A 27,328-nucleotide genomic window follows, 5' to 3' on the forward strand; every position below is an offset into this window, starting at 1 on the left:
CAGGATGGCCCCGCAGAGAGTGGTGAAGCTGTCCCTGAAGAAGCCCACTTCCGCTGTGTGTGTGGCGGGAGTCGAGACGCTGGTGGACATCCACAGGTGAGAGCCGGCAGGTGCCCACCTGGCTGCAGAGGGCTGGGCTTGAATGGGGGGCCCCAAGGCAATGGGGTGGCTTCCTGGCAAATAAGCCGGGCCCGTTGGAGGGTGCGGGAGGCTGTTCTGACAGCAGGGAGGGCGGAGTTGGCTGCGCAGCCCGGGAGGAGGGCCGGGGTCTGGCTGTGTGCAGTCAGGCTTTGGCTCCTGGGCCCCGGGAGGGGACGCAGCTGCGAGCCCCAGGGCCAGGCTCCAGGGTCAGGGCTCTGGGCTCTGACGTGGGGGAGGACGGACTCGTGGGGAACATCAGAGGGAATTGTTGCTCCAGCTCGAGAAGCGAGCGAGCTGGACCTCCCCTGGCCTCCCTCAGTTCCTTGCCGACTCCTCTTCTGTGCTCAGTGAGGGGTGTGAGCGGCAGTTTGGTCCTTGGAGGCCAGCCAGGGGCGACGAGGTGACTGGGATCAGGAGGGAGTGGTTAGAAGACAATCAATGACTTAATATAAGCAGCGTGAGCCTGGAGCACCGCCCGGGTCCTGGGCTTGCCATGAGAGGATGGTGGGAGAGGCGTCGGGGAGGGGGTGAGGGAGGGATGGGGATGATGGCGGTAGAGGTGGTAGTGATGGTGGGGACGGTGGAGATGGTGAAGACGGTGGAGAGGGTGACGGTGGGGATGATCTGATTGGGATGATGGTGAGATGGTGATGGTGGGGATGGTGACAGTGGAGATGGTGATGATGGTGGGGACGATGGTGGGGACGATGGTGGTGGTGATGGTGGGGATGAAGATGGTAGAGATGGTGATGGTGGTGGGGATGAAGATGATGGTGGAGATGATGGTGGTGATGGTGATGGTGGGGATGGAGATGGTGGGGATGGTGGAGATGATGGTGGGGTTGATGGTGGGGATGATGTGATGGTGGTGGTGGTGATGCTGATGGTGGTGGGAGAGTGATGGTGGTGATGGTGGGGTTGATGGTGGGGATGATCTGATTGGGATGATGGTGAGATGGTGATGGTGGGGATGGTGACAGTGGAGATGGTGATGATGGTGGGGACGATGGTGGGGACGATGGTGGTGGTGATGGTGGGGATGAAGGTGGGGATGATGGTGGGGTTGATGGTGGGGTGGTGACCGTGTCGGTGGTGATGATGGAGGCCATGATGACATCTGAGGGGAAAGTTGCATCCTCGGCTTCTCCTGTTGGCCTAGATCCTCCCCGTCTTGGCTCTGCCCAGAAGGGGACTCAGGACCCGGCTCAGCCTCAGTTTCCCCACCTGGTCACTGAGGGAGCTGGACCTGGTGCCCTCTGGGGGACTGGCAGACTGACTATGGGCTCCATCCCTGCTGGACGAGAGGGGCTGGATCTGGGGGTCCTGGGTGAGAGTTCCCCTCTAGCAGGACTGGGGACTGTCACCATAGTCCTCTGGGTCTCGGTCCTTGCTGCCCTGTGTGGTGAGTGAATGCTGCGTCCAGCTGCCGTCTGGCCTCAGGGGAGCCTCTGCCCCAGAAGCCTTCCCCCTCCCTCTCTCAGGCAGTGGCCTAGGCCCCCGTGACAGGGCTGGGGGAGAGCCAGGAGCCCTGGAGGCCAGACCCTGAGGTTTCTGCTGGGGCCTCGATGGGGAGGCGCTGGTGACCCTGGTCTGTGCGGCCAGTGGAGATCCCGTTTCCTCCTGTTCTCTTAGGGCTGCCAGATTTAGTGAATAAGTAAATAGATGCCCAGTTCAACTTGAGTTCAGCTCTCTCTCTCTCTCTCTCTCTCGCGCTCTCTCTCTCTCTCTCTCTCTCTCACACACACACACACACACAGAGACATATATATATTACATATACACTTTGTGTGTGTGTGTGGTGCTGGGGATGTACCCGAGGGCCTCGTTCATGCTAAGCAAGTGCCCTACGCTGAGCTACACCCATAGTCCCAGATAATTGTTTTATCATCTGAGTGGGTCACGCTTGCACGACAAGCATCTGCCATTTAGCAGAAGCCCAGGTGGACAGCTAGGCAGCCTCCGATTCCCCTGACAATCCCACTTGAACACGGAGACGGAGAAGGAGTCCTTGGGCTCCCGCCTTCCTGATTCCTGGCCCTGTCCCCATCTGGGGCACGGCTATTTCCTTAGGTCCTTGTCCTGCTTCTGACTCAGGCCAGAAGCACTTGACAGGAAGCCGGCAGGGCTGAGCTCTGGTCCCGGTTCTGCTGGCCGACTTACTTCCAAGGCACTAGCCCTCTCTGGGCTTCACTCCTGAGCCCCGCAAGATAAGCTGGGTCCCCCCTGCTATTCCACAGGGAGATAAAGCCCTTAGATCCCAGAGGTGGACAGACAGCTTCTCATGCTGGCTCTGGTTATTCGGGGCTGTGTGACCTTGGGCAAGCTGCTGCGCGTCTCTGAGCCTGTTTCTGCACTTGGCAAAGGGGGAAACAGGGACCTTCATGGATCTGGGGGGGATAGATGAGACCAGGCACACACGGGGCCCTGGCGTGGCGGGTGCCCTGGCGGGGAGGGGTCATGCTCTGAGGGCTCTGGGGGCTCCTCCTCCGCGTCTGTTCTTCCCATCACTCCTCGGAGGCGGGAGGGGAGGGGACAGCTCTGGGCGTGTGTGGTGGCACAGGGCATGCTGTCTGTGAACTCCCCAGGGAGCACCCAGCCCCCAGCACCCTCCAGAGCTGGAACCGGGTCCTGAAGTGAGCACAGGGAGTCTCTGCCCGGCAGCCTTTGGAACCTTCACCGAGCGCGACGGTGACGAGGCCCCGGCTGCTGGGAGTCTCAGTCAGAGCACAGGAGTCCCCTCTGCAGCCCTGGGGAGGGGCCCCCTGCCATGAGGTCTGCAGCCTGTGGGGAGGGGGCGGGCTCAAGAGGAGCTGGGCGGGCGCCAGGCTGCACTTGCTGGTGGGGGGTGAACTTGGGCTTCCCCGTCCCCTCGCTGGGTGCCCGGTGCCAGCTGGGGTCAAACGAGGGGTTTCCAACTGGCCTTGGTACTCAGAGGGGGAAGCCCCCAAGAGGAGGCGTGCTGGTCACCTGAGCCCCCGGGGTCTGGGCCCTCCAGGAGAAGGGCGTGCAGGGTGACATCACCGGAAGTGATGAATTCCCCAGGGGCTGCGCGGGCAGCAATTTGGAGAAATGTTTGTGTTTGGGGTAATTGTGTGCCCTGGGGTAGCCCAGCCCAGAGCCCTTAGGATTCCCCTGGCTCAGCAGAGGCTGCAGACCCGCCCCTTGCCCCAGCAGGCGAGGCCCTGACCCCAGCATCTCAGTGGGCTAGCTCACTACCCTGACCCCAGTGTCCCAGCCGGCTACCGCACTGACCCCGACATCTCAGTGGGCTAGCTCACCATCCTAACCCCACACCCCAGCAGGCTAGCTCACCACTTGACCCCTCCCTTCAGTGGGCTAGCTCACCACCCTGACCACCCCCCTCAACACAGTGGTCTAGCTCACCATCCTGACCACCCCTCTCTCAACACAGTGGGCTAGCTCACCACCCTGACCCTCTCCTGCAAGGAGACCAGCTCACCACTCTGACCCTATACTCCAGGGGGCTAGCTTGCCACCCTGACCACCCCCCTCAACACAGTGGGCTAGCTCACCACCCTGACCACCCCCCTCAACACAGTGGGCTAGCTCACCACCCTGACCACCCCCCTCAACACAGTGGGCTAGCTCACCACCCTGACCACCTCTCTCTCAACACAGTGGGCTAGCTCACCACCCTGACCCCAATGTCCCAGCAGACTATCTCCACTGACCCCTACACTCCAGCAGGCTAGCTCACCACTTGACCCCTCCCTTCAGTGGGCTAGCTCACCACCCTGACCACCCCCTCAACACAGTGGGCTAGCTCACCACCCTGACCCCCTCCTGCAAGGAGACCAGCTCACCACTCTGACCCTATACTCCAGGGGGCTAGCTCACCACCCTGATCCCTGGATCTGGCCAAATTGCTCTGGCTGTCCCTATTCTTGCCTGGGGACCTTAAGTGGCCCTCAGAGGCTCACACCTGTTAGGAATGGGTGGGCATCTTGGAGACTCCACTGGGGGGTCCATCATGGTCCTCCCTGTTTGTCCAGAAGCCAGAACAGGTCCTGGGGAGACTCACATGCTTGGGGAGGGAGAGGCTGACGGGCAGGGGATTCTCTTCCTGCGTCGGCCTCGCCCCTGCAAAAGCCCCAAAGCAAAATAGACCCCTGAGGTCAGCAGGGGTGGGCTTCTCTAGGGGGAGGAGGCCACGGGCCTTCCCGACCAGCCCCCCACAGGCGCATTTCCTGGGGTTCCCTGGAGCAGGAGGCTGGTGGAGGCTGCGGTGTCATATGCCCCTGTTGTTGACGCTGAGTGACTGTGACTCCACAGAGGGACAGGAGGCGTGATTGGAGTCCTCGTGAGGTAATGACAGGGTTGGCCGACACTGGTCCCGGTGACTGACAGGCTGCGGGCGCTGGGCGGGGACGCCCTTCTCCTCGCTCCGGAGCTGCGTGGCCGTGGCAGGAAGGACACCTTGTTTGGAAGGGATGTTCAGAGGTGAGGGTTGAGGGTTCACGAGGATGTACCCAGGGCCCGGCAGGTCCTGGACCTCTCCTGTCCTGAGCCAGGGGACCCTGGAAGGTTCCGGGTTCAGGGGACGCAGGGCGCTTCTCTGCTCGTGGGGTCACTTCCGCAGTCTCCCAGCTGCTCTCCTCCCCCTGCGCTCCCCCTGCTCCTCAGGCGGCCGCCGGCTCTGCCCAGTGGTCCTGGCCCTTGGTCGGGGGACGAGGGTGGAAGGAACTGGCAAGTCCGTGCCCAGCTGAGGAGGCTCAGAGGGGAGCCCCAGCCACGGGCCAGGCCAGGGGCACCACGCTGACTGGGCTTCTGAGGAGGAAGGGCTGCGGGGGTCAGGCCTCTGACAGCCATTTCAGTGACCTCTGACAACAGGACAGCTTTGGTCGTGACCGCCAGCTAGGGTCAGTCTGGTCTTGGCAGGCTGTGTGAACCCGAGCCAATCACTTGGCCTCTCTGGGCCTATTTCCCAGGCTGGGGGTGACTTCTCCTCTGTCTGTGCTCTGAAGTTGGCAACTTGATTTTTCCTGTTTGCAGATGAGGCATTTATCATGCCCAGAGCACAGACGTACCCAGGGCAGGGGAAAGCGCCCCACGATCCAGGGCCCGCTCTCTCAGGATGCTGTGGCCCCCTAGCCCCTGCCCAGTGAGGCACAAACAGCTGCCCCTTCCTGTCTCCATGCCTGGGCAGGCCAGGCTCCGCTCAGGGAAGTCCTGTTGGCCTGGCCCTCCTGGGATCCCTGGGTGGGCCCCGTCCTGGGCAATGACAGGGCGTGAGGCACCCGCAGTGATCGCTATCTCAGGGCAGGAGAGGTCAGCCCCGCCCGTGTGCGCCAGGCTTTGAGAAGACACGTCGGCGTGGGGCTGCCTTCCTGACCCCTGTGCCCCTGGCCAGCCCCAGATGGGCAAGGGCAGAGCTGCACCTCCCATTGCGGCCCGCACACCTCCCCAAGGGGAAGGACCAAGGCCCATGCTCTTTGCCCGAGGCACCTGCCCCGGCCGGCTCTCCTGGGCTTCTGCCTTCCTGCGGGTCGCTGCCTTCTCCCTCGGGGAGTAAGACCACCTCAGGACGCTGGCTTCCTGGGTCGCACACTGACGGTGTTTTCTTGGCCAGGTAGGAGAGAAGGGAGGTGCAGGCCCTGTGGCTCCCTTCCCTAGGTCTGCCTAGGTGATGGCCGTGGGCAGCAGCCCTGTCTGAAGTGTACACCGCAGTATCTCAACTAAACCTCAGCAAGCCCAGGAGGCAGGAATGACCACGATCCCCTTTGGTGCAGACAAAGAAACAGATGCAGAGAGGTTGAGAGACTTGTCTAGAGTCACACAGCGCACAAATGCCAGGGCTGGGATTGGAACCCAGGTCTGCCTGACTCCAGACTCCGTGAGCTCAACCCCAAGAGACCTCAGTATCTGGTCTCCGTGGCTGGGCGAGTGTTGGGGGGAAATGGGGGCCGGCAGAAGAGGAGCTTTGGGGAGCACTGGGGTCGAATCCTGGCTCTGCCACCATCAGTCACCCTCTGGGACCGCTGTCTGCGCCTCTGCACACTGGGGCGGAATGGCCACACCCGCTCAGCTGGCGGCACCTGGGGGTGGAGCGCAGGGGAAGGACCCTCTGGACTGTGAGGGACCGCCCTAGGGGGCCGGGCCAGTGGTCACATTGTGTCCCTGGTGCCCTCTGTGATGCCTGATGCGTGGAAGGTGCTCAGGAGAGTGTGTGGGGACAGTCCCCACGCCCTGATGGCGCTCCATGTGCCCCGAGGTGCTGACTTTGGGGACCTGAGTCTGTGGGGCCTGACCAGCTCTGGGGACTGGCAGTTGTGGGCTCTGTGGGCTGGAGAGCCACCAGTCTTGTGGCCCAGTCTGCAGCTGCCATTGGACTCTGCCCCTTGCCCCTCCTGCCACTTCCCAGCCTGGCGCTCGGGCACCTCTGAGGACACATGGCCCCTCAGTCCCCCCAAGCTACTGCCCCAGGGCTGGAGATGTCCAGGCTTCAGGGTTGGCCTGGGGGCTTCTCCGGCCTGCGGTTTCCTCCCCTGGAGACGGGATGGTCAACTCCCTGGGTGACCAGATCAGGAGTGACCTCCAGAGCCCCAGAGGCCGGAGCTTCTGGAAGGAAGGCTGCCGCCGGGAAGAGGAAGCGCTTTCTAATGACCTCACTGCCAAGGCCGAGGGGCGAGGGGGTGAGCGTCGGTCATGGGAGACGTCCAAGCACAGAGTCCTGCCCTGGGCAGGGGACTGGCCGGGATGACCTCCCAGGTCTTTGGACTTAACGTGTATGCCCAGGACAGGCAGGGACCAGAAGGTCACCAGGGTCATCCTCCTAGCCTGCACTGACCTTTGTCCCTGCAAGGGTCAGGTCTGTGGGTGGGGACCTAGCTCTGGGGCCCCATCCTGCCATAGGTCTCCACTTCGAGGAACCTGTGCTTCGCAGATTCAACCTTTCCTGCTTCCTTCCTCTGTCCCCCGGGCCTGTCTCCTCCCTCTAGCTTGACCCGGGCATGTTCCGGGCACACAGGCTCATTTTAATATGGGCCAGGACAGCTCACAACAGGAGACAGACCTGCCGCTCCCTGCTCTCTTAGCCAGCTGTGTGGCCAGAGGAAAGTTACTTAACCTCTCTGAGAAAATGTCTTCATTGGTTAGATGGAGACAGTACCGCCCCAGGAGGACTGTTGGGAGGCCTGGCCCAGACCGTGGGTACTGAAAGCCAAATGTACAGAGTGGGTGCTTGAAAATTCAGGCTCCTTCCCGCCCCAGCAGTACAGGGAAGCACCCACCCATGCCGTGACCTGTGAGCGGGCACACGCCTTGCCCCAGCAAGCTGGCAGGGCCGGGGATTACGCCCAGCTTCTGCTCCCCGCCCCACCCTCGCGCCTCCTTTTTTGAGGTTCCTAAGAACTGACTCCATTCTCCCCGTAGCCACCTCTCCTTGAACCTGGTGTGACAGGCCCTGCTCTGGGCACGGGGACATGGCAGGGTGAGTCAACACTGCCCTGGGTGGCACAGATGGCCTGCTAAGGGTCACCAGGATGATCTGCTTCCAGGCTGTGGAAGGGGAGAGGACAGGAGTTGTGGCTGGAGTGGGCGGGCGGCAGGGGCTCCCAGAAGAGTCACCGTGGCCGAGGACAGCACCAGACCCATAGGGGTGACGCTGCAGATGCAGGTCTGCGGCGCGGCTCCCCCCCCCTTCCCCCCCCCCGGCTGCCCTGGGAGTGGCCCTTTGCATCATGTCAATGTCACAGAGGAGAGAAATCGAGGACCCCAGCATTTCAGGGGCCAGACCTGAGGCCACGCCCCAGAGCCCACGCCATGCTCTGGGGAAGAGGTGGCATCTCAAGTGGGTCTGGGAGAAGCAAAAGATGGCCCCGCCCCCTGGGGACCCCGTCTGGGCAGCCATGGGGAAGGGTAGCGGATGGTGATGCTCGAGGTCCCTTTCCTGAAAGGGGCACTTTCAGATCCACAGCGTCACCTCATCAGGACCTGATCTGGGGGCTGCACCATGAGACACCCGCACAGGGAAGCCGTGGGGGTGGAGTGGTGGCAGGAGGGACGGCCAACAGCAGGGGCGGGGGGGGGGGCAGATCCCACTGTGCGGCGCATCCCCAGCCCCACCTGCCTGTCACTCAATCCGTGGCCACGCCCACACCCCGGGAACCTGGGAGCCCTGTCTCTGAAGCCAGGGTGGGGACCGGAGGGGGGACGAGGCCATGAGACTCCAAGGCTGCACAGCGACACCTGCGGTAACCACCCCTGGTCACCAGCGAGGAGCCCCAGCCCTCCACCCGCTCCCGGGGACACCCACCGTCCTCTCCCACCTGCAGTGACCTGGACCTCTCGGACACCGCGGGGAGGGGCGACGGTGCGCAGGTGGGGCGGGTCTTGAACAGGCCCCTCCCAGAGGCCCTTGGAGAAGCCACGGTCACCCGCTGCCCATCAGTGCCTCCTGCCGAAGGGCGAAGGCTTCTCCCCAGGCCCCACCCTGTTCACCTGGCACCTGCAGGAGAGCGGGGGCCAGCCCCAGAGAGTCCAGCTGCCGCAGGAGCTAGTGCGAGGTCTGGGGAGGGAGGGGGCAGGTCGGGGCCTCCAGGGCACAGCCCCCCTCCCTCCCAGGGCACATGCATATTATTATTATTATTATTAATTTCCTACCAAGTCTCCACATAAGGCTTCCTGTGGCCGAGGCTGTTATTCATAGAAGTCAATTTTGCCCAAAGCCGGGATTGCTCCCAGGAGCTGTGTTCTGGGAAGGGCTGTGGGGTGGCAGAGTCCCTGGGTGGAGCAGGTGTCCCCAAGCTGGCCTAGGCTCCTGCCTGCCCACTTTTGCTCTGGGGACATGTGGCACAGGGCTCTGGGGCCGGTGCGTTCCGACCCCAAGGCAGCCCTCGCGGCCCCCAGGTGGGCCTGACAGCGACTTGTTCATACGTGATGCCATCACCGGGCGCCCGCCCAGGCCAGGCACTGAGCCAGATGCTGGGGGACAGTCGTGTCTCGGAGAGACCAACCACAGAGTTGGCAGCTTTCTGGGGGGAGGTGAGCAGGGGCGTCATGTCAGGTGACCAGGGCCGTGGGATAAGCGGGGACAGGGAGCTCGCAAAAGGTGGCCGGGAGGACCTTTCTGAGGGGAGTGAGGCACTGGGCGTCCTGCAGGGAGCTGAGAGCAGAATGTTCCATCAGAGAGCACTGCAGCCTCGGCAGCCTCCAGGAGGAGCGGGGAGCTGGGAGGGAAGGAGGCTTGCAGGGACACGGGCTGGGCGAAAGGTTCGGAGTCAGAGGGCCACACCCCAGTAAACCCATCCAAAGTTGAAAATAAACCCATCAAAACTTAAAAATACCCTGCTCCGGCAAAGCCAGGCCTCCCGCAGCCTGTTTTACACAAAGGCTGGGCATCGAGTGGGGTTTGCTGAATACTCTACCCAGAGCCACCGCCGGGTGGGTGTGCGTCTGCATCATGGAAAAGTCAGAACTTCTACGCTGAGCCCTCCTAAGGAAGTAGGGGACCGTTTGCATCTGAGGACAAAGGCGATGAGCTCTGAAGATTCCCAGCAACTAAGGATTCCCTGCTCTCCACCCGGAGCCTTTGGTGGCGGGCACAGTTGAGCGCAATTGTGTCTCTTGGAAACTCCAAGGTGAAGGGTACGGAGCAGAGGACGTGGAGCGGGGCCTCTCCGATTATTCACACCATGGAAAAGGCCAGCTTCGTGACATCGTCTAAATGTAAGGAAGGGACAGAGGCTAACGACGAAGCCGAAACTTAGGAGTGTGTCCCACCATCATGCTGGGGGGGACAGAAACCCCAGCAGCTGTCCCCAATGCCGTCTGATTCAGCAAGGAAGTGACTCTTGTTGATGAATGAGCGACACTCGCCAGGCACCTTCGAAACAAAAATATCAGCCCGCGATCAGGTCGCACTTCAGATTCAGCGACAGTGAATTTACTGGGACCAGCAGGTTGGGGAGCAGCACGTTTGTCAAATCGTGGTCTAAACCGCCCACGCAGCTTGTGTGCGGTGACAGGAAGCTTCGTGGAGCCTCGCACATTTGACGAGAAAGAGTGACGTGCGTGTGGCCTTCAGACCTGTGCACCTGTGCATACTTCATCTCAGCCAATCTGTGTAAATGCGTGTGTCTGCGTAAGAAGCCCTCCCCAGCCAGTGCTGCTGCAGGGGTCAGCAGGGAGGGGCAGTGGGACAGGGCAGCCGGGGACGCCGAGGCCAGGCAGGGTCATGGGAGAGCAAGCAGAGCTGCGTCCTGCAGCTGGATGATGGGGATGTGTTTCAAGAACACATGGTCATTGGGACCAAGGTCAGCAAGCAGAAGACGACCAGGGACCCTGGACTTGGTGGCACCGCAGTCCTGGTGGGGGGTCAGGGAGGCGAGTGGGTAGGTTCGGAGGCAGTGGGGGCTGCCAGGGCACCCAGCTCCTGAATTTTCCCAAGAAAGGACGGGCCAGTGCGGGGGGGGGGGGGGGGGCGGAGTCGGGTTTTAGGATGGGGACGTTGGCAGCCGTGGCTGTGCAGGACGTGGGGAGGGAGAAGGGACCGTGACCTTGGGGCCCTCACCCACGGAGGCCAGGTCTTGGGCAGGATGCCAGGCCATTTGTCCCTTGTTCAGGAGGGCAGTGGGGACGTGAGCTCAGGGGCAGGTGTGCTGGGTGACGAGGTGGCAGGGCTTCGGGAGGGAGGGGAGGGGTGGCCCGTGTTCCTAGGACTCAGCAGAAAGCGTCTCCAGAAAGGTGGCAGGACTGCCAGCGGTCACCTGTCCCTGGAGGTTAAGGGTCGGAGTCTGGGGGCCATGTGGGCGCGGGCGCGGTGCCGGCGGGCGCTGGTCCACTGCGGCTCGAGTGGCAGAGGAGCGAGGGGCCAGGGCCTTGGGACCAGAGCAGGGAGTGACCACCACGGGCGAGGGACAGAGGCAGTGAAGGGCAGAGGGACCGGGCAGGGAGGGAGGGGGAGAATTGGGAGGCTCGGCCGCAGTCCCAGTGCGCGGAGCCCTGGGGGGGTTGGTGCCGCAGGTGGCAGTCACAGCAGGACACCGGCAGCGCCTGCTGTTCTGGGTGACGACAGAGTGTGGGGTTCACCCATGGGGCAGCGAGGTCGGAGGGGGACAGCAGAGGTCACAGGACTGGGCAGCCAGGCTGGGGAGTGCTGTCCACGTGGCCAGGAGAGGGCAGGCTGGGGACAGGGGCATGAGCCGCCCCCTCAGGGACCAGGGCAGAGTGACAGTAGGATAGGTGGTGGCACCTAAGGTTTCAATTTGCACAGGGGGCTACGGACGGGGGAAAGAAGCCATCTGGGAGGGGACAGGGAGGTGGGAAGCACCCTGCCCACCGGGGCCCGGGGCCGAGGGGCCTGGAGGAGCGGCCGTGGGGACAAGGTGGCCGGGCTGTCGGGTGAAGGCCCCGGGGACTGTCCAAGGTGACCCTGTCGTGAGACCGAAAGACGTGGTTGCGCGTGGATGAGCACGAGACCTGAGACTTGGGGTCCCCGTGGGGACGGGTGGACACACAGGAAGGGCCGGGCCACCGACGGGCGTCCGGCAGCCATGGGGACCCACCTGGGCCTGGGGAGCCGATCCTGCACTCCGTCTCTGCCGGGAAGCGGCCCTGTGAGCCGCCACAGCGGGACTTGTGATGTAGGACCTGTGACTCTTGTCACCATGGTCAACGGGGGCAGCTGGGACAGAGTGACCGTGGCAGGGCTGGGGGAGGATGTGATTTGGGGTGGGTTCTTGGGGTCCGGGAAGGGTGGAGGCGTAAGTAAAAGGACCCTCCAGAGGCATCTTGATGCTTAAGTGGACGTCTCTAGGGGGACCGGGCTTTGGGGGTGGCCTTGAGGCTTCAGCTCTGCCGTGGACGTGAGGGAATGACCTTCCCTCCTGGTGGCCCCCGGGGCCCAGGGCCTCCTGGAGCCTGGCAGAGGAGCCCAGCTCTCTTGTGTGCGGTGAGGAAGGACAAGCTGCCCCCCCGAGGCCCCGCTGGCTCGACTCTCCGTGTCCTGTGGCCTGAGTACGGGGCACTCTCCTCCCCAAAGCTGAGGGCCAGGAAGGTCGCTCCCAACCCGCTGTGCTGAGGGGGCTGGCGGTACTCTGGTGCCCCAGGGCTCGGGGGTCTAGGTGGCTGGAGAGAAGTGGCACCGGGTCCTGGGTGGATCAAGTGCCCTGTCCCCAGAACCCCCTGTGGGGTCTGGGAAAGTGAGCGCCCACTCATGTGTTAAGAGGTTTACTGAGCACCTACTATGGTGCCAGGCCTGCGTTCCCAGGATGCAGCTGAGCTAGCCGTGGAGATGGACCCTAGCCAGGCAGGACCAGGGATCCCAGCAGGGTGAGGGGACGGAACAGTGGGGAAGAGGGTGGGGAAGGTGCAGCATTAAATGGAGTGGTGACGTCCTCGCAGGGCCCTGAAGTTTGAGAGAAGGAGCCTGGTGGGTATCTGGGGAAGAACATTGTACCTCGAGAAAACGGCCAGTGCAAAGGTCCTGAGGCAGCCCAGCCTGGCGTCTTTAGGGACCTACAGGCAGGCTGGGTGGCCAGGGCAAAGTGGGCCTTGAGGGCTGGGTGGGAGTGGTCCCTAGACCAGCTATGAGGGGTTGGGCTCCCTGGCAGCCACAACCCCCCCGCCCCGTGTCCACCCTCCTGGGTCCCTGGGCCTCATCCGCTCTCCCTCCTCTGCAGTGATGTGCCCAAGGGCACCAAGAACTTCGACGTCTCTGGGAGCTCCAAGTTGGATATCTTTGTGGCCTACGATTCCACTCGGGTGACAGAGCCTGCGGGCAAGGCGCCCTGGCCCCTGGACACCAGTGTGGAGGTCATTGTTTCTACAGACAAAGCCAGTAAGGACTTCAATGACCTCAAGGTAAGAGGCCATGTCCTTGGAGTGAGGGCTGAGCCCACCTCGCCTCGCCCCACCCCACCCGGGGAAGAGCTGCCCACAGCGCCATCCACGTCACCGCACGTGTCCCTGATGCAACTCCACGGCCACCAAACCTGGAGCCCCCCCAGCCACGCAGCTGGGCCCTGTGGGCCCCCCGGGAGCCCCCGCCTGCCTGTCACCTCCACTCGGGACCCCCATCACCCCCGCACACAGACCCTGCAGCCCCCCTCCCTGCGCAGCAGAACCGCCTGAGCCCCCACTGACCGCCTGCCCCCCCCCCCGGCCACAGCCCCTCCCCCGCAGGCAGAAGCCAGGCCCAGGGCTGACGGGGACAGGGCTGGGACCCTGCTGTGTCACGGAGACGCCTGAGCAGGACTCGGCTGCGGGGTCTGCAGCTCAGGTGGCCCCTGGCCTGGGGCCGTGGTCGTGGTCCCCTGCACTGAGGTGGCTTCGAGAGGCCACGCGCCCTTCCCTTGTCCGTCTCCTGCCCCTCCATCCCCCGGTTTCCCAGCCCAGACGGCGGCTCTACGCCCAGCCAGCGCCTGGGACCCTCGGACCCCGCGGCCCTGGGCTTCCTGTGCCGGCCCTGTGCTGGGCAGGGCTGTCCCCTGTCTGCGCCGCGGCCTCTGCAGGTGGCTCTGCGGGTGGCTGAGGGCGGACTCTGCTCCGCAGGTGACGGTGGCCTACTTCGGGGCGGAGGGGGGCGAGGCCCTGGGCCGCAGCGTGCTGCTCCTCACCTGCGTGGGTAAGTGCCACCCGGCCGACCGCCGACGGCCGGCTGTGCCAGGGTCCTGAGGGGCCCTCGGCCGGCTTCCCCCGCCTCAGAGGAAGGACTGACCCCTCTGCCCACTCTGGAACCCCGGGGTGGACACCCGGCCAAACTCAGGGCCACGGGGTCTAGAAACTTCTGTCCAGAGACCAAGGGCCCGAGCCACGGAGGCCTCCTTCACCTGGAGCCCACACAGGCCCCGAGGGGTCACCAGGGTCCCCAGCCAGGCCCTGAGGCCACACGGCCCCTTCACCCAGAGCCAGGGCAGCCCACTCTGAGTCCCCGGCTGCCAGCGTTAGAGGCCACCGGCATGTGGCCTGTGAGCCCAGGGCCACCCACAGGATCCACTCAGCACACACAGACCAGCAGGTGACTCGAGTGTCACCCTGGGCCAGAACCACAGGGCCTCCCGAGAGTAGGGGACAGTCCCAGGGCTGGGCTTGCTGGTCCTTCCTGACCTGGGAGGGGGCTGGCCAATCTGGGCCTCACGAGAGTGAAGACAGGGCCCTGTCCACCCTTCCCAGACGTTTCCCTGGACGTCGACACTGACCGCGTCGGCAAGGTCAGGAGAAGCGGCCGTGACAAGGTGAGGCCCGCCCGGCTACCCCAGGACCCGGGGCTGGCCGGTCTCGGGTGGACGGGGCCCTCCTTCCACAGGGAGATGGATTCCCGGGGCCCGGGGCCTCGGGCAGCGAGGGAGCCCCCCAGGGATGGCTCATGGGCATGGGAGCACGTCAGCGTCTTCCCGTGTGACTGCTGGACACGGTCTCCCTTGCTGCCTTTTCTAATTCGGGAGCTGCATCTGGGCCCCACGCAGGGCGGGTGCTCGGTGACACGTTGACGAGTGACTGAATGACCTCCTCCTGGTAGGGGGTCCCTGGTAGCCAGCCCAGTTGGACCAGGGAGGGTGAAGAGGACAATGGGGTGGGCTCCGAGCATCACACCACAGGAAGTAGCTGGAAGCTGTCCTGGGAGGGGTGGAAGGAACAGCAGCCCAGAGAGGCAGCCAGGAACACAGGGCTTGGTGGACGAGGTAGTGCAGGGCCGTCGTGGGAGGCTGTGCAGGTTGCTCACTGCACAAGGGTGCTTGGTTTAGGTGGTAGGTGGGAGTATAATGCAAATCATGTGCATGGTGGTATCTACCATGAGAGGTGGACAACTGTGCCAAGGAGTGCTGTATAGGCTGGCAGTGGCCCTGTGAAGTCAAGTTCAAGGTGGGCAGCCTGGCCCCCAGGTAGGGATGAAGCCCAGCCAGCTCTGAGGACCATTTCTGGGCTTGGCCACGTCAGCCTTGCTCCTCCAATGTCGTAGCTGGGCAAAGTCGCCGTGTATGGTTGCTCAGGTTGTTCACTGCACAAGGTGAGGCCTCACCAAGTACACTAGTCCCGAGTCTAAGGTCCCTCCTTAAATCTTTGAGCAAACCCAGGGGACAAATTCTCCGAGCTCACCAGCCAGCCCGGGCCACGTGGGAGTCCTCTCTGGAGCCTCCTGCTTCCCACTGACCTTCCTGTTTTGCCTCAGAAAACCTGGCGCTGGGGCCCTGAGGGCCACGGGGCCATCCTGCTGGTTAACTGTGACAAGGACAGTGACAACTCCGTGGGGCCTGACCTGCAGAACAGCCGGCTGATGTCCCTGGAGGGTGAGTGGCAGGAATTGGCAGGGGTGGGAGGGGCCTTGGGGGTGGGAAGGGCCTCCTCAAGGGGCCACTCTCCCCAGACCTGCAGGACATGTCCCCCATGGTGCTCAGCTGCGACGGCCCCGACGAGGTCTTCCGCAGCCACAGGCTGGTCCTGAAGGCCCCCTGGCCGGACGCCAGGCGGCTGCGGGTCTTCTGCGCGCAGGGTGAGTGGTGGCTGGGTCCCCTCCTTGCCACCGGGAGGGGACCAGCCAGCATGTGCCCACTTCACAGAGAGGGAGACTGAGGCCCAGGTGCACTGTCCACCCTCATGGGCCAGCGGCGGGGAGCAGGGACCCCAGCCCTGGCCTCCTGGCCCAGGTCCCGCCTGTCCCCACCGGACAGAACCTGGCTGCCTCTGGGCTGTGTCCAGGTGGGCAGGGCAGGGGTGGGGGCCAGCCAGCTGGGCCCTGTCCCCATTCCCTAGGGGCTGGGGTGAGGCTCAGAGGCAGGGCCCTTGCCAAAAATGCACACCCCCCCGACCCCCGCCCCACCCCTGCTTTATAACCGCTGCCCCTCGCCCTCCTCTCCCCCCTGACCGGGAACCTGGGCCCCAAAGGACCCTGGTGACTGAGGAGGGGGAGGGGAGGGGGGTCAGGAGCTCTGAGCCCAGACCAGGGCGCGGCAAAGCCCTGCTGTGAGCAGAGCCAGCCAGGGGACACCTCCAGCAACCCCCGCTGACCACGGCCACCAGGTGGCTTCACCTCCTCCCCCTCTCGTCCCCTTCCCCCCCGGAGCCCTGGGCGGCCGCCGGTCTGCTCTGTCCCCGGGGACTGACCGGTCGGGAAGGGCCTGTGCCTGGCTTCCTCCTGGGTCCTGGAGGAGCCTGCGGTGCGGCCTCAGGGGTGGACGACGTCCTGCCTTCTGGCTGCAGCCCGCTTTGCTCAGACTCACCCCGGCCCTGGCTCCGCTCTCCTCCAGGTGGGGATCCGCTCTCCGACTACCAGCAGGTGCTGGGGCCGCAGCGCAGGTCCCACGAGGTGGAGCGGCAGCCGGGGCAGCGGCAGGTCCCGTTCTACGTGGAGGGCCTGGCCTTCCCCGACGCCGAGTTCCCGGGCCTGGTCTCCCTCAGCGTCAGCCTGATGGACACAGGGGTGCGGACGGCGGGGTGGGCGGGGGCGTGGCGTCTCGGGGTCCTGGGGTCCGGCTCCCTGCGGGCTGCTGAGTCCTCCTCTCCCCCAGACCCTGCCGGAGGAGCCCCTCTTCACAGACACCGTGGCCTTCCGCGTGGCCCCCTGGATCATGACCCCCAACACCCAGCCCCCTCTGGAGCTCTACGTGTGCAGGTGGGTCCCCAGCTCAGCTGCCCGCCACCTGGACGGGTCCTGGAGGTCAGCCGCAGGACAGCTGGGCACAGGACGGCCAGGCGGCCTCGGGCTGTCGGCTGTAGGGACCACAGCGTCCCTGCCCACCTTGTCCTGTTTGGGGCTTAGTGTGGGCAGCGGGTCCGGGTCCTGCTGGAGGCCACGGAGCCCTGGCCCCTCTGACGTGGGCAACTCCCGGGCCCACCCAGGACATCAGTCCCAGCCTCCAGGGACCCCCCAGGGGCCCGGGTCCTTCTGCCAGCCCTGAGTCTGGGCTGGCCCTTGGTGAAGGGTGGGCCTGCAGCCCTGGGCCCTGGGGTGGGAGCAGGGGAGAGGACACACCCGAGCTGGACGCAGACCCAGGGCCGGGGAGGGTGTGGCCAAGCAGGATTGCTCTGCCCACCTGGCCCAGGTGCGCACAGGTGTTCCTGGGGGCCTCCCTCTGACCCCTGGGCCAGGCCTGTGTGTGAGCAGGGTGGGGGCCAGGTGCCTCCCACTTCTACCCTGACCTGTGACACTGCCAGGGCCACTGTCACGGGCCCCCCACCACCTGTGCTGGTTCAGGTGCCGGCCACTGACGCGACCCGGGACGTCACCCACCTCTGCCATGGCCCCAGCCCCCCCCCCGGGACAGGGGTCAAGTCCGAAGCTCCCCCGCAGGGACTTGAGGGCTCCAGGCCGTGGTCACGGTCACTGTGACGCCCCCTCTCCCTGGCCCTGGCAGTGTGATGGACGCTCACGGCTCAAATAAGAAGTTTCTGGACGACATGGCCCACCTGGCCTCCAAAGCCAACTGCAAGCTGGTCATCTGCCCGCGGGTGGACAATCGGAATGACCGCTGGATCCAGGTGGGCAGGGGTCGCCTGCAGGAAGGGCCTCCATCCCCCTGGGGGCCGGGCCCCGGGGGGTACGGCCTGTGTGCCCGGCCAGCGCCTGCCCCCGCCCCCTCCTGCTGCCCGTCCCGCCCCAGGTCCGCCTGGGCTGCCCTGTCCCAGGACTCACCGAGCCTTCCCCCCGCCCCAGGACGAGATGGAGTTTGGCTACGTGGAGGCCCCTCACAAGTCCTTCCCCGTGGTCTTGGACTCTCCCCGGGACAGGGGCCTGCGGGACTTCCCCAAGAAGATCCTGGTGGGTGGCCCAGCGGGGACCCGGGGGGCGCCTCCCAGGGGAGACCCTGCTCAGGTCTTGTGTGGCCCTGGGGACGGAGGCTGGGGAGACGGGGGCAGAAGGGGGGCTGTCAGCAACCTGGGGTCCCCGGGAGGCTTGGAACAGGGAACCAGCCGGGCTGTCCCCGTCCCCATCCTGGGACCTGGGAGGAGTAGAACACCAAAGTCCTTCTGGGTAAGGAGCTTATTTGGCGGGTGAATCAACAGAGTGAGCGGCCCTGGGGAGACCAGACTGGGTTTTGGAGAGCAAGCACCCTGGTGAATCCTCGAGGACCATGCTCTGAAGAGCTGGGGTCTGTCTTCAGGTGTCTTCTGAACCCCTGTCGCACGCCAGGCCCTAGGCTACCTTTTGTGCACAGGAGGCAGCAGTAGCACCTGCCATCGTGTATTGAGTTCCAGGCACTGTTTCCTAGCGTGCCAGGGGCCACTCAGTTAATGCACTCGGGCCATTAATAAGTCCTGTTATGTGGTCCGTCTTGATAGATGAGGGAACTGGGGCTCAGGGAGGTTAGGGACCTCGCCCAAGGCCGTGCGGTGAGTCAGGGGTGGCCTCAGTAGACAAGACCAGACAGGCCGCCTCCTGCCTCTGCGGCCCCGGCACTCCGGCCGTCCCCGGGCTCCACGGCCTTTTGAGGGGGTCCCCTGTCTCTGCCTGCTGCTGGGACAGTGCTGGCCCGGGTGGGAGCCGTCAGGAGAAAGTCCCAGAGCCCGTGGGTGCACAGAGCAGGGACACCCGCACCCCGCCCAGGGCCAGTGACGAGGAGCCCGTTCAGGGTGAGTGCGTCCACCAGGGACAGCGTGTGGGCGTGAGGGGGGCCGCCCGGGTCCTGCAGATGCAGGGCCTCCTGTCCTCCCCTCTCCTCTCTGGTGACCTCGACTTTCCTTGGGACTCATGGGCTGTTCTCCCTGTGTGACGGGGACATTGAGGGCTTTCAGCCTTTCCTCTTCCTGGTGTCACGTGCGGAGCGCGGGTCCCCAGGCGGCACCCTCCCCGGCGCCCTGACGGTTCTGATATCTTCTTCCTTGTCTCCGGGACCCTCCTGGCCTTTGATCTGTGACTCTTAGGACACGTGCTGCTCCGTTCTCAGACACCTGGTGACTTTGGTGGCCCTTGGTGGCCGGCTTTGGTGGCGCAGTGCTGTGGAGCAGGGCTTGTCAGGGTGGGGGGACCTTCCGTGGTGAGAAGGTCCAGGGAGAAGGGCCGTCCTCCTTCCCCACTGCCCGGCCTCCTTCCCCGCTGCCCGGCCTCCTGTCCTAACGGGTCCCTCCTGCTGGGCGGGGTCTTGCTTGTCCTGCCCCAGGGTCCCGACTTTGGATACGTGACCCGGGAGATCCTGTATGGCGGCCCCTCGGGCCTGGATTCCTTCGGCAACCTGGACGTCAGCCCTCCCGTCGCGGTGGGCGGCCGGGAGTACCCCCTGGGCCGGATCCTCGTTGGCGACCGCTTCCCCAAGTGAGAGGCCAGCGTTGGGGGAGGGGGAGGGACAGGGCGCCTCGCCACCGAGCCCCCAGTCGCCAGCCCCGTGCCTCGGTCTGAGAGGTGGCCTTGACGTCCCTCCTGGGCCCGCTCCGAGGCCTGGTGTCCCCATGGAACCTCGGGGGGAAGCAGCGCGGGCCGCGGTAGCTGGGCCGCCTGAGTCGTGGGCCCCTAAGTGTCCCCCGTAAAGTGTCCCCTGTCTTGTCTCGAAACAAGACGGGTTTCCAGCTTCTCTGGGATCAGTGGATGAGCCGGGGCGGGGCTCTGAGGCAGGGGAAGGGACCCGTTGACTTCCCCCTCTGGGAGCCATTACAGCTGCCGTCCTGGCCCCAGAAGGGCCCAAGGTCACCCGTGCCCAGGGCAGGTGACTGCAGGTGAGTGGTGAGCCAGGATACCAGGGACCAGTGACAGGGCAGGCCCACCCTGGAGAGCTGGGATGGGGCAGGAACAAGGTCAGCAGGGCTTAGTGCTCGGCAGGTGACCACGTCTGTGACGTCGGGCCACATGGGCCTGCACCCCACCTGCAGTGAGCCAAGGGGGTGCCTGGGGTTCCCTGCTTCTGCCCAGAGACTGTGCCCGCCACCAGCCCAGGGGCCCCTGTCCCATCTGTGGGGATGGCATGGAGCCTGGGTGAGGTCCACCTGGACCCCGAGCCCTGGCTGGCCTCTGCCAGGCCCAGAGGAGGCAGGCAGAGCAGAGAAGGCCACACAGCCTCACCCTGTGGCCCCAGGGCCCTGGACCAGGTGTGGGAGGGTCTCTGGCCCTGAGTCAGGCTGGGGGCGGGGCCTGAGGGTGGCAGGGGCCAGGTGCTCAGCCTGCCGTGACTCACACTGTCTGTGCCCGCTGGACCCTGCCCACTCCTGGGGCTGAGAGGCCTCCAGATGGTCTTGCTGTGGCCTCCAGATGGTCTTGCTGTGGCCTTGGGATCCGAGGGGCTTGGGTGCGAGTCCTGGCCTTACCACTCGCCAGCCTCGCGGTGGGGTCTGTCCGCTGCCCGGGGCTTGCCGTGGTGCCAGGCCCGTGTAGGTGCTCACTTAATCCACTTAAAACGATGGCTGATGCCAGGCTGGGCTGAGGGCACTAGGGAGGGGCCCAGGGACGCACTTCAAACCAACGCTGTGCTCCTCCTCCACGCCTCAGAGCCCAGTGACCCCTTCCAGCTACCTGGTCAGCGTCCCTGGGGACAGACCCTCCCCTAACACCTCGTGAGTGCTGGGGTGTCCCTGGCTGTCCCCCCCATCCCCCAGCGATGGTCTGGGGTTGGAAGTCCCTGGCCACATACTCACATAAGGTCTGCCCAGGTCACCCCCCCACACACACAGCCCCATCTGCCGGGACGTCACTGTCCCCATCTTACAGACCAGCACGTCCAGTGACCCCCTTTGTGCAAGAATCCACAATTCCCATGCTCAGGGCAGAGGCTGGGCAAGGAAGCAGCCCTCGAGGGTCTGTAGGCGACTGAGGCTGACCACACCCCGAGGGACCAGAGAGGGACGTCTGGGGCAGCGGCCGCGTGGATGAGTCCTGGAGCCGGAGCCGAGCTGAGCAGAGGGCGCCACGGGGTAGAGGGACCTCCCACCGGGACCTGGAGGCCAGAGTTAGGGAGGCAGCAGTGGAGGCAGTGGTGGACTGCAGGGCAGGGATGGACTGGTCCGCCCCAGGCAGGGCTCAGCCAGGCCCCACTCAGGGAGAGTCGTCGGCCACAGCCCTGGGCTCCGAGGCCTCACGACGCTGTCCCTGCCTCAGCAGCCTGGGGACCCAGTGTCAGGGCCGAAGGACTCAGCGAACACAGGATCAGGAAGGGGAGGCTCTCCGGAGGAGTCCAGGACTGTGTCCCCCTCTCTGGCCTGTGTCCCTACGCGTCTCTGTCACACTGCCACCCACATACACCCTCCCTGCCCACCCGGCCAGCCTCCCTCGCCAGCCTCCCTCACCAGCCTCCCTCGCCAGCCTCCCTCGCCAGCCAGCAGAGCCAGGACCCTGGAGCTTCCGGGCACAGGGAGGGGTGCCGGCTGGGCGTCCAGTGTGGCCGTGCCCCACCCCATGAGCGGTTAAAGGTCAAGAACAAGACCCTTGGTGGGCAAATGGGACCCCGAGGCTCATCCTGTCTAGGGTCCCACAGCATGTTCACGGTCCAGTCAGAACCAGCTCCTCGTGGCTCCCAGACCAAAGGCTAGCAGCTGGGGCCGCTGCCCTGTCCCTGCCCTGGCTTCGGGCCTCGGCATCGAGCCTGCCCAAGTTCACTCTTGGCAGGAAGAGGCAGGCCAGGAGCCCACCTAACGGAGAAGTAGCGCAGGACCGTGACGAGGGTTTGTGAGCAAACCCGCAGAACTCCGTGTTCCCGAGCCTCGGCTTCTTCATCTGTAAAGTGGAGCCGGTGGAGTCCTGCAGCCCCCGAGCTCTCCACCCGCTGCCCTGCGCTCAGAGCATTCTTTAAGCAATTCCGCCCCCTGGTGGCGGCTTTGACGGTGACTCAGAGGCAAAGTCTGATGCCTCCCAGGGCTGGGTCAACAGGAGTCCCTGTCGCTGGACTGAGGAGGACGGGTCACAGGGAGTAGCTGGCCAGTGGAGGGCGCAGGGCTGGCTTCTGCTCTTTGTCTGGGGTCGAGCCACCGTTGGGTGCAGGCCTGGGAGCTTGTCCACGATGTGACCTTCAGCTAGACGAGCAAGGGTAGGACGTAGAAAGCAAATTGAAAAAAGTATCCAAATAGATGGGACGTGTGTGTGTGTGTGTGTGTGTGTGTGGCCAGGACGACGCGATGTCCCGGGGGTAACAGGCGCGCCTAACTTCGGCTGCTGGTTTGTGAAGTGGGGACACCAGGGTCCCTCCATGCACAGAATCATCTCCCACAGCAGGGGGTGCTGCCCGGCTCCACCGTCCCCTTCTCTAAGCCCCTGGCTGGCCAGGCAGTGGTTCCCAAGCTCTGGAGCACCCAAGAGTCAGATGGTCATCAAAACCCCACATTCCTGAGCCACATCCTCCAAGACTGTGAGGCGTGGTGGGCATCAGACCTGGCCCCCCGTACCACCCCTGCGGAATCGAAGCCCGGGCCACCCAGGCCTGCACATTGGGAACCTGGGGCTGAGGGAGGGGCTTATCAGATCTGGTCATGTTTTGAGTAAAAGCTGTGTGTCCCCTGAGTAGGAGGTCAACCTCTCTGAGTCTGGGCTGTGGATGGGGTCTCCATTCCTTTACTAGATGGAGCTCTCTGCGGTGACTCCTTTGAGCCAAGGGACACATTCCTGGTCTTGAGGAAGGTATGGGGGGACAGGCACCCTGGATGATGTTCGTTGGGTGACTGCCCGTGTCCCTCCCGGGCAGGTCCGTCGGGCGGCGCATGGCCAAGGTGGTGCGCGACTTCCTGTGGGCCCAGCAGGTGCAGGCGCCCGTGCAACTGTACTCCGACTGGCTCTCCGTGGGCCACGTGGACGAGTTCCTGAGCTTCGTGCCCACCTCCGACCAAAAGGTGTGTCCCACCCCCTCCCCTGAGACCCTTCTGCTCCTGCCTGACCCCAGGGATGCCCCAGGGCAAAGCCACCTGGAACCAGCTCATCCCTGTGTCTAGAGTGAGCTCCGGGCCAGGGCAGCCTCTGTTAGGTGGTGTTAATCAGGGGTGGCTTCCTGGAGGAGGCGAGAGCCTCGGGCACTCACCTGCTCACTGCCCGCACTCGTTCTCACACCGAGTGTGCGTTCAGAGCCAAACCCTCAGCCAAGAGCCAGGAGTGCACTGATCCTAGTTGGTGGAGCTTACTGAGCCCCTACTATGTGCCAAATACGCCACACACTGTAATGCACGTGGCCCTCTGGCAAGCCCGGGAGTCAGGTGCTCTTACTATTGCCCCCGTTTTACAGGTAAGGGAACTGGGGCTCCAAGGGGCCGGACCTACCCCAGCTCACTCAGTCTGATGTGGGCCCTGGTGACCACCTTAACCTCTGAGCTCCTCCGCCTTGCAGAGGGGGGAGGGCAGGCTCCCAGGGATGGTGGGTGGTTCCAGCCCAGGGAGAGGCTGTGGCGGGAGGCCTGGGAGCAGGAGGAGCGTGCTGATCCACCTCTGTCCCTGGGGGAGCCGCCTGGACTCGGCCCCAGAGCAGCAGGTGGAGGCCCGGGGTGGGGGAGCCGGCCGGAGAGCTGTGGCCTTGCAGGCTGCCTTGGTGGCTGTGGAAGGGACGGAGACGAGCGGGGAGCCCCATGCACGGCCTGGCCCCCATGCTGGGCCGGTCTGGGCGAGGGTCCCCTGCACCTGAGCCCCTGCCCTCCGCCCAGGGCTTCCGGCTGCTCCTGGCCAGCCCCAGCGCCTGCCTCAGACTGTTCCAAGAGAAGAGAGACCAGGGCCATGGGGAGGCGGCCCAGTTTGAGGGTGAGTGTGCTGTGGCTCCTGTCACCTCTTGGGGACACTGCCCTTTTGTCACCAGCCCTGGGGCCGTGGGCCAGCTGTGGGATCAGCCAGGGGTGAGCTCTGAGCCCCTCGGTGCCTCAGTTTCCTCTTCTCTTCCTTGGGGGTGGTGATTCCCCCCTCCCCGGGGGGTTTACATATTGATATTAAATTAATATTAATCTCACCTTCACGGCTCCCCCAGAGCGTGGTGGGCAGTCCGTGAGGGCAGCCGCCTGTAATTACAGGCCCTGCGACCCGAGGGCCTTCCAAGGGTCCTCCTGCCACCCCCGCTGGCCCCCGGGGTTCCCGGCCTCCTGCACCTGCTGCTGGCCCTGGTGCTGGGTGGGGGCACCCTGGCCTGTGGGCCCAGGAGCCCCTGAGGCCAGTCATTGCCTCGCAGGGTTAAAAGACCAGGCCCAGAGGAGCATCAATGACCTGCTGGCCGACAAACGCCTCAGGAGTGACAGCCTCTACGTACAGGTGACGGTGACGGCACCTCCTCCAGGAGAGCTGCCCCGTGGGCCCCGGGGTGGGGGCTGGGCCTCTGCGAGTCCTGGGGCTGCAGGGACAGGGTGGCGGGGGGAGAGCCCCAGGAGGGAGGAGGAGCTCCGGGGACACAGTCGTGCCCGCTAGGGAAGTGACCTACTTCCTGGCAGCAGATGGGGCTCGGAGGCGAGGCGTCTGGGGCCTGAGGCGTGGGAGCCGTGGGGTCCTGTGGGTGGGAGCCCGAGGACCTGTGCAGAAAGCAGGGCCAGGGCTCAGGCCGGGCAGGGCTTGCCCTGGGTAGTGCCCACTGCGCAGGGCACAGGGCCTGGCAGGGGCTGGCGCAGGGCTGTGCTGGGCACGGGGGCGGGGGGCGGGGGCTGCTGGCCCTCCCTGGAGGTGGCCTCACTCTCCCCTCACCTGCTGAGGCTGAGCACAGGCAGGAGACGGTGCTAATGTGACAAGGACGTGGTCCAGGTCCAGACCCCAGCTCCATGACCTCAGGCAGGCCTTGTGCACCCTGGGGTCCCCGTCACTGGGCAGCAATGTCCGCGGGGCCCCACGGAGCTGCGTGCGGCTGTGGCGCTGGGTGGCCCTGGGCAGTGACCCTCGTGTCCTGGCGGCCTGTCCCCCCAGAGGTGCATCGACTGGAACCGCGAGGTGCTGAAGCGGGAGCTGGGCCTGGCCGAGGCGGACATCGTGGACATCCCGCAGCTCTTCTCCCTGCAGGGCACCCGCGCCGAGGCCTTCTTCCCCGACATGGTGAGGGTCCCCCGGCCTGCAGGGCGCTGGGGCGGGAGGACAGGCGGCCACTGGGCAGGGCCCGCGGGCTGCACCCTGAGGTCCCTCCAAGCTGGTTGCGTGTCCCAGGGTCACAGGTGGACGTGGGGGTGCTGTTGGCACCTGTGGGCAGAGGCCAGGACAGCCCCCACCCTGGATCATCTGTTTCCCCAGGGGGTGCTCCGGGGTCTGTCTCCAGCCTCCCTCCACCCTGGACCCCTGCTGGTGGCTCCCCGGTGGGCTCCCAAGCTGGCAGGCGGGGCAGGTGGTGGCCTCTCCTGGCACTCATTCCCTGGGCAGCTGACGAGCAGATAAGCAGGTGTGATCTCACCTGTGTGTCACCAGGCAGGAGCTGAGCGATGCTATCGGGCAGGCCTGGCCAGAGTGCCCATTACCTGGGAGAGGACGTGGGCCCGGGGTGGAGGTAGACCCTCCTCTCACATGGCAGGGTCAGCTCGAGACCCCCTCGTGGGACAAGGGATGGAAGTGAATCCCAGGCCGGGTGCAGATGGGAGGCAGGTGGGGAGGCCCCAGGGGGCTCCTGACCTCACTCTGAGGCCAAGACCTCCGGGGCTGGGTCTCTCCCTCCGACTGGGCTGCTGCAGGCTTTGTGGTGGTGCACCCCGGGCTCAGGGGCAGGTTCAGGGGCATCCTGGCCTCTGCCCACTTGATGCTAGTCAGCACCCCTTGGTCGCGACAACCCCAAATCCCCCTCCTTGAGGCCCAGTGCTTGAAGGCACTGCTGTCTTCTGGAACCTTCTATGCCGATCACAATGCTCTGGGTACATGGTGCCAGACAGTAGCCACTGAGCCATAGGTGACCAGGAGACACGGAAATGTGGCTCCTGGGGACGGAGAACAGAGTATGAATGTGACTTACTGTTCCCTGACACAGCCCCAGTGGGGAGTAGCTGCGCCTTCTCCTCCGTGAAGCTCTAAGGAACCCTCGGGCTCTGCTTGGTTGAAGCTGGGAGCCCGAGCTGTCCTCTGTCCCCTGCCTGCCTCACCCCACCCCATCACCTCCTGGCCCATCAGAGGTCACTGAGGCAGTTCAGGACCAAGGCCACGGGACTGACCCCATGCACATGGCCCTACAGGGCAGACCTGGGGGGAGGGGCATGGAGTGTGAGGGCCCAGGGTCCAGGGCAGCCCACCCAACACTCAGGGGCGAGTCCAGGATCCCCTTTGCCATCCGTGCAGGGCTGAGATGTCCCCTGAGCAGCGGCCATGATCTAGCACCAGGGAGGCTTCGCTTCCCCACATCAGGACCCCAGGCCAGGTCTACAGCCAAGGGAAGCAGAGGTGCCACTGCAGATCAACTCCGTGTCCCCGAGGGCTCCCAGCCCCTTCCCCCAATTCCTTAGCTGCACAGGAGACCCCATTCTGGCATGAGTTCTGGTACGAGTTCAAGTTCAAGGTTTAGTCTCCCTGTTCTCTGGCTGTGTGGCCTGGATTGTGTTTCCTAATCTCTCTGAGCCTCAGAGGGAGGCCGTGAGATGTAGCGGCGATACATCGGGCACAGAGAAGATGCTCAGTGAACGTAACAACGCGCGAGGCTGCCAAGGACCGCAGGGCCCACTGTCGACTGCACAAACACACCCACCATGAGGGCTGAGACCCCGCGGGCGTGTGGCTTTGTGTTTGTTTCTGGCAGATGACAGCAAAATCTCTTGTTCTAACAAGAACAAGGGACACTAATGTGACAGTTTCTTAAAGACGGAGGACAGTTTTGAAGGAAGGGGTGACCGATGGCCACGTTTACCGTGTACGCTGCCAACAGCCCTGGGCACTGTGGGCGCTCCCCTCCAACCGCCTTCCGTTTCTTCTGGGCCTCCGCAGAGGTCCTCGGGCAGTCCCCAGCCCTGGCGCCCGGGAATGCCGTCCAGGAGCAGCAGCCCTGGGCGTGGGTGGCAGCAGCCAGAGCTCGAGGCCCACGTGGAGCCTCCACAGCCGCCCAGCCTCGCTCTTGCCCTCTCTCCTGCAGGTGAACATGGTGGTCCTGGGCCAGTACCTGGGCATCCCCAAGCCCTACGGGCCGGTCATCAACGGCCGCTGCTGCCTGGAGGAGGAGGTGCGCGCCCTGCTGGAGCCGCTGGGGCTGCACTGCGTCTTCGTGGACGACTTCCTGTCCTACCACAAGCTGCTCGGCGAGGTCCACTGCGGCACCAACGTGCGCCGGAAGCCCTTCCCCTTCAAGTGGTGGCACGTGGTGCCCTGAGCCCGCCCCGCGGCCCTCTCAGCCTTCCTGGGGGGACGCCACCAGGGTGAGGATAGGGACCAGGCAGCGCTGCGTCCCCTGAGGAGCCTCTGCGCCGC

General features: G+C 64.8%; 1 protein-coding gene across 1 annotated transcript; it reads left to right on the forward strand.

The window, feature by feature from the left end:
* The first annotated feature begins 4 nt into the window (after positions 1-4).
* Padi1 (peptidyl arginine deiminase 1) lies at positions 5-27,230 on the forward strand. Its single transcript, XM_026400826.2, has 16 exons — positions 5-96; positions 12,783-12,963; positions 13,654-13,726; positions 14,275-14,336; positions 15,272-15,389; positions 15,467-15,592; positions 16,347-16,519; positions 16,608-16,711; positions 17,454-17,577; positions 17,753-17,857; positions 19,197-19,348; positions 22,695-22,839; positions 23,638-23,731; positions 24,150-24,229; positions 24,869-24,994; positions 26,997-27,230. Exons 1-16 carry the CDS (start codon positions 5-7, stop codon positions 27,228-27,230), a joined length of 1,989 nt encoding a protein of 662 aa, XP_026256611.2.
* Positions 27,231-27,328: the final 98 nt, after the last annotated feature.

This window comes from Urocitellus parryii, chromosome 11, assembly GCF_045843805.1.
Source record: "Urocitellus parryii isolate mUroPar1 chromosome 11, mUroPar1.hap1, whole genome shotgun sequence".
NCBI classification, from domain to species: Eukaryota; Metazoa; Chordata; class Mammalia; order Rodentia; family Sciuridae; genus Urocitellus; species Urocitellus parryii.

What these genes read in the sequence shown, in the direction of transcription:
- Padi1 (XM_026400826.2), top strand. Translation starts at nt 5, where the DNA reads ATGGCCCCGCAGAGAGTGGTGAAGCTGTCCCTGAAGAAGCCCACTTCC. An exon ending in CCGGCTGATGTCCCTGGAGG is followed by an intron (nt 15,390 to 15,466) that starts GTGAGTGGCAGG and finishes CACTCTCCCCAG; the next exon opens with ACCTGCAGGACATGTCCCCC. An exon ending in ACTTCCCCAAGAAGATCCTG is followed by an intron (nt 17,858 to 19,196) that starts GTGGGTGGCCCA and finishes GTCCTGCCCCAG; the next exon opens with GGTCCCGACTTTGGATACGT.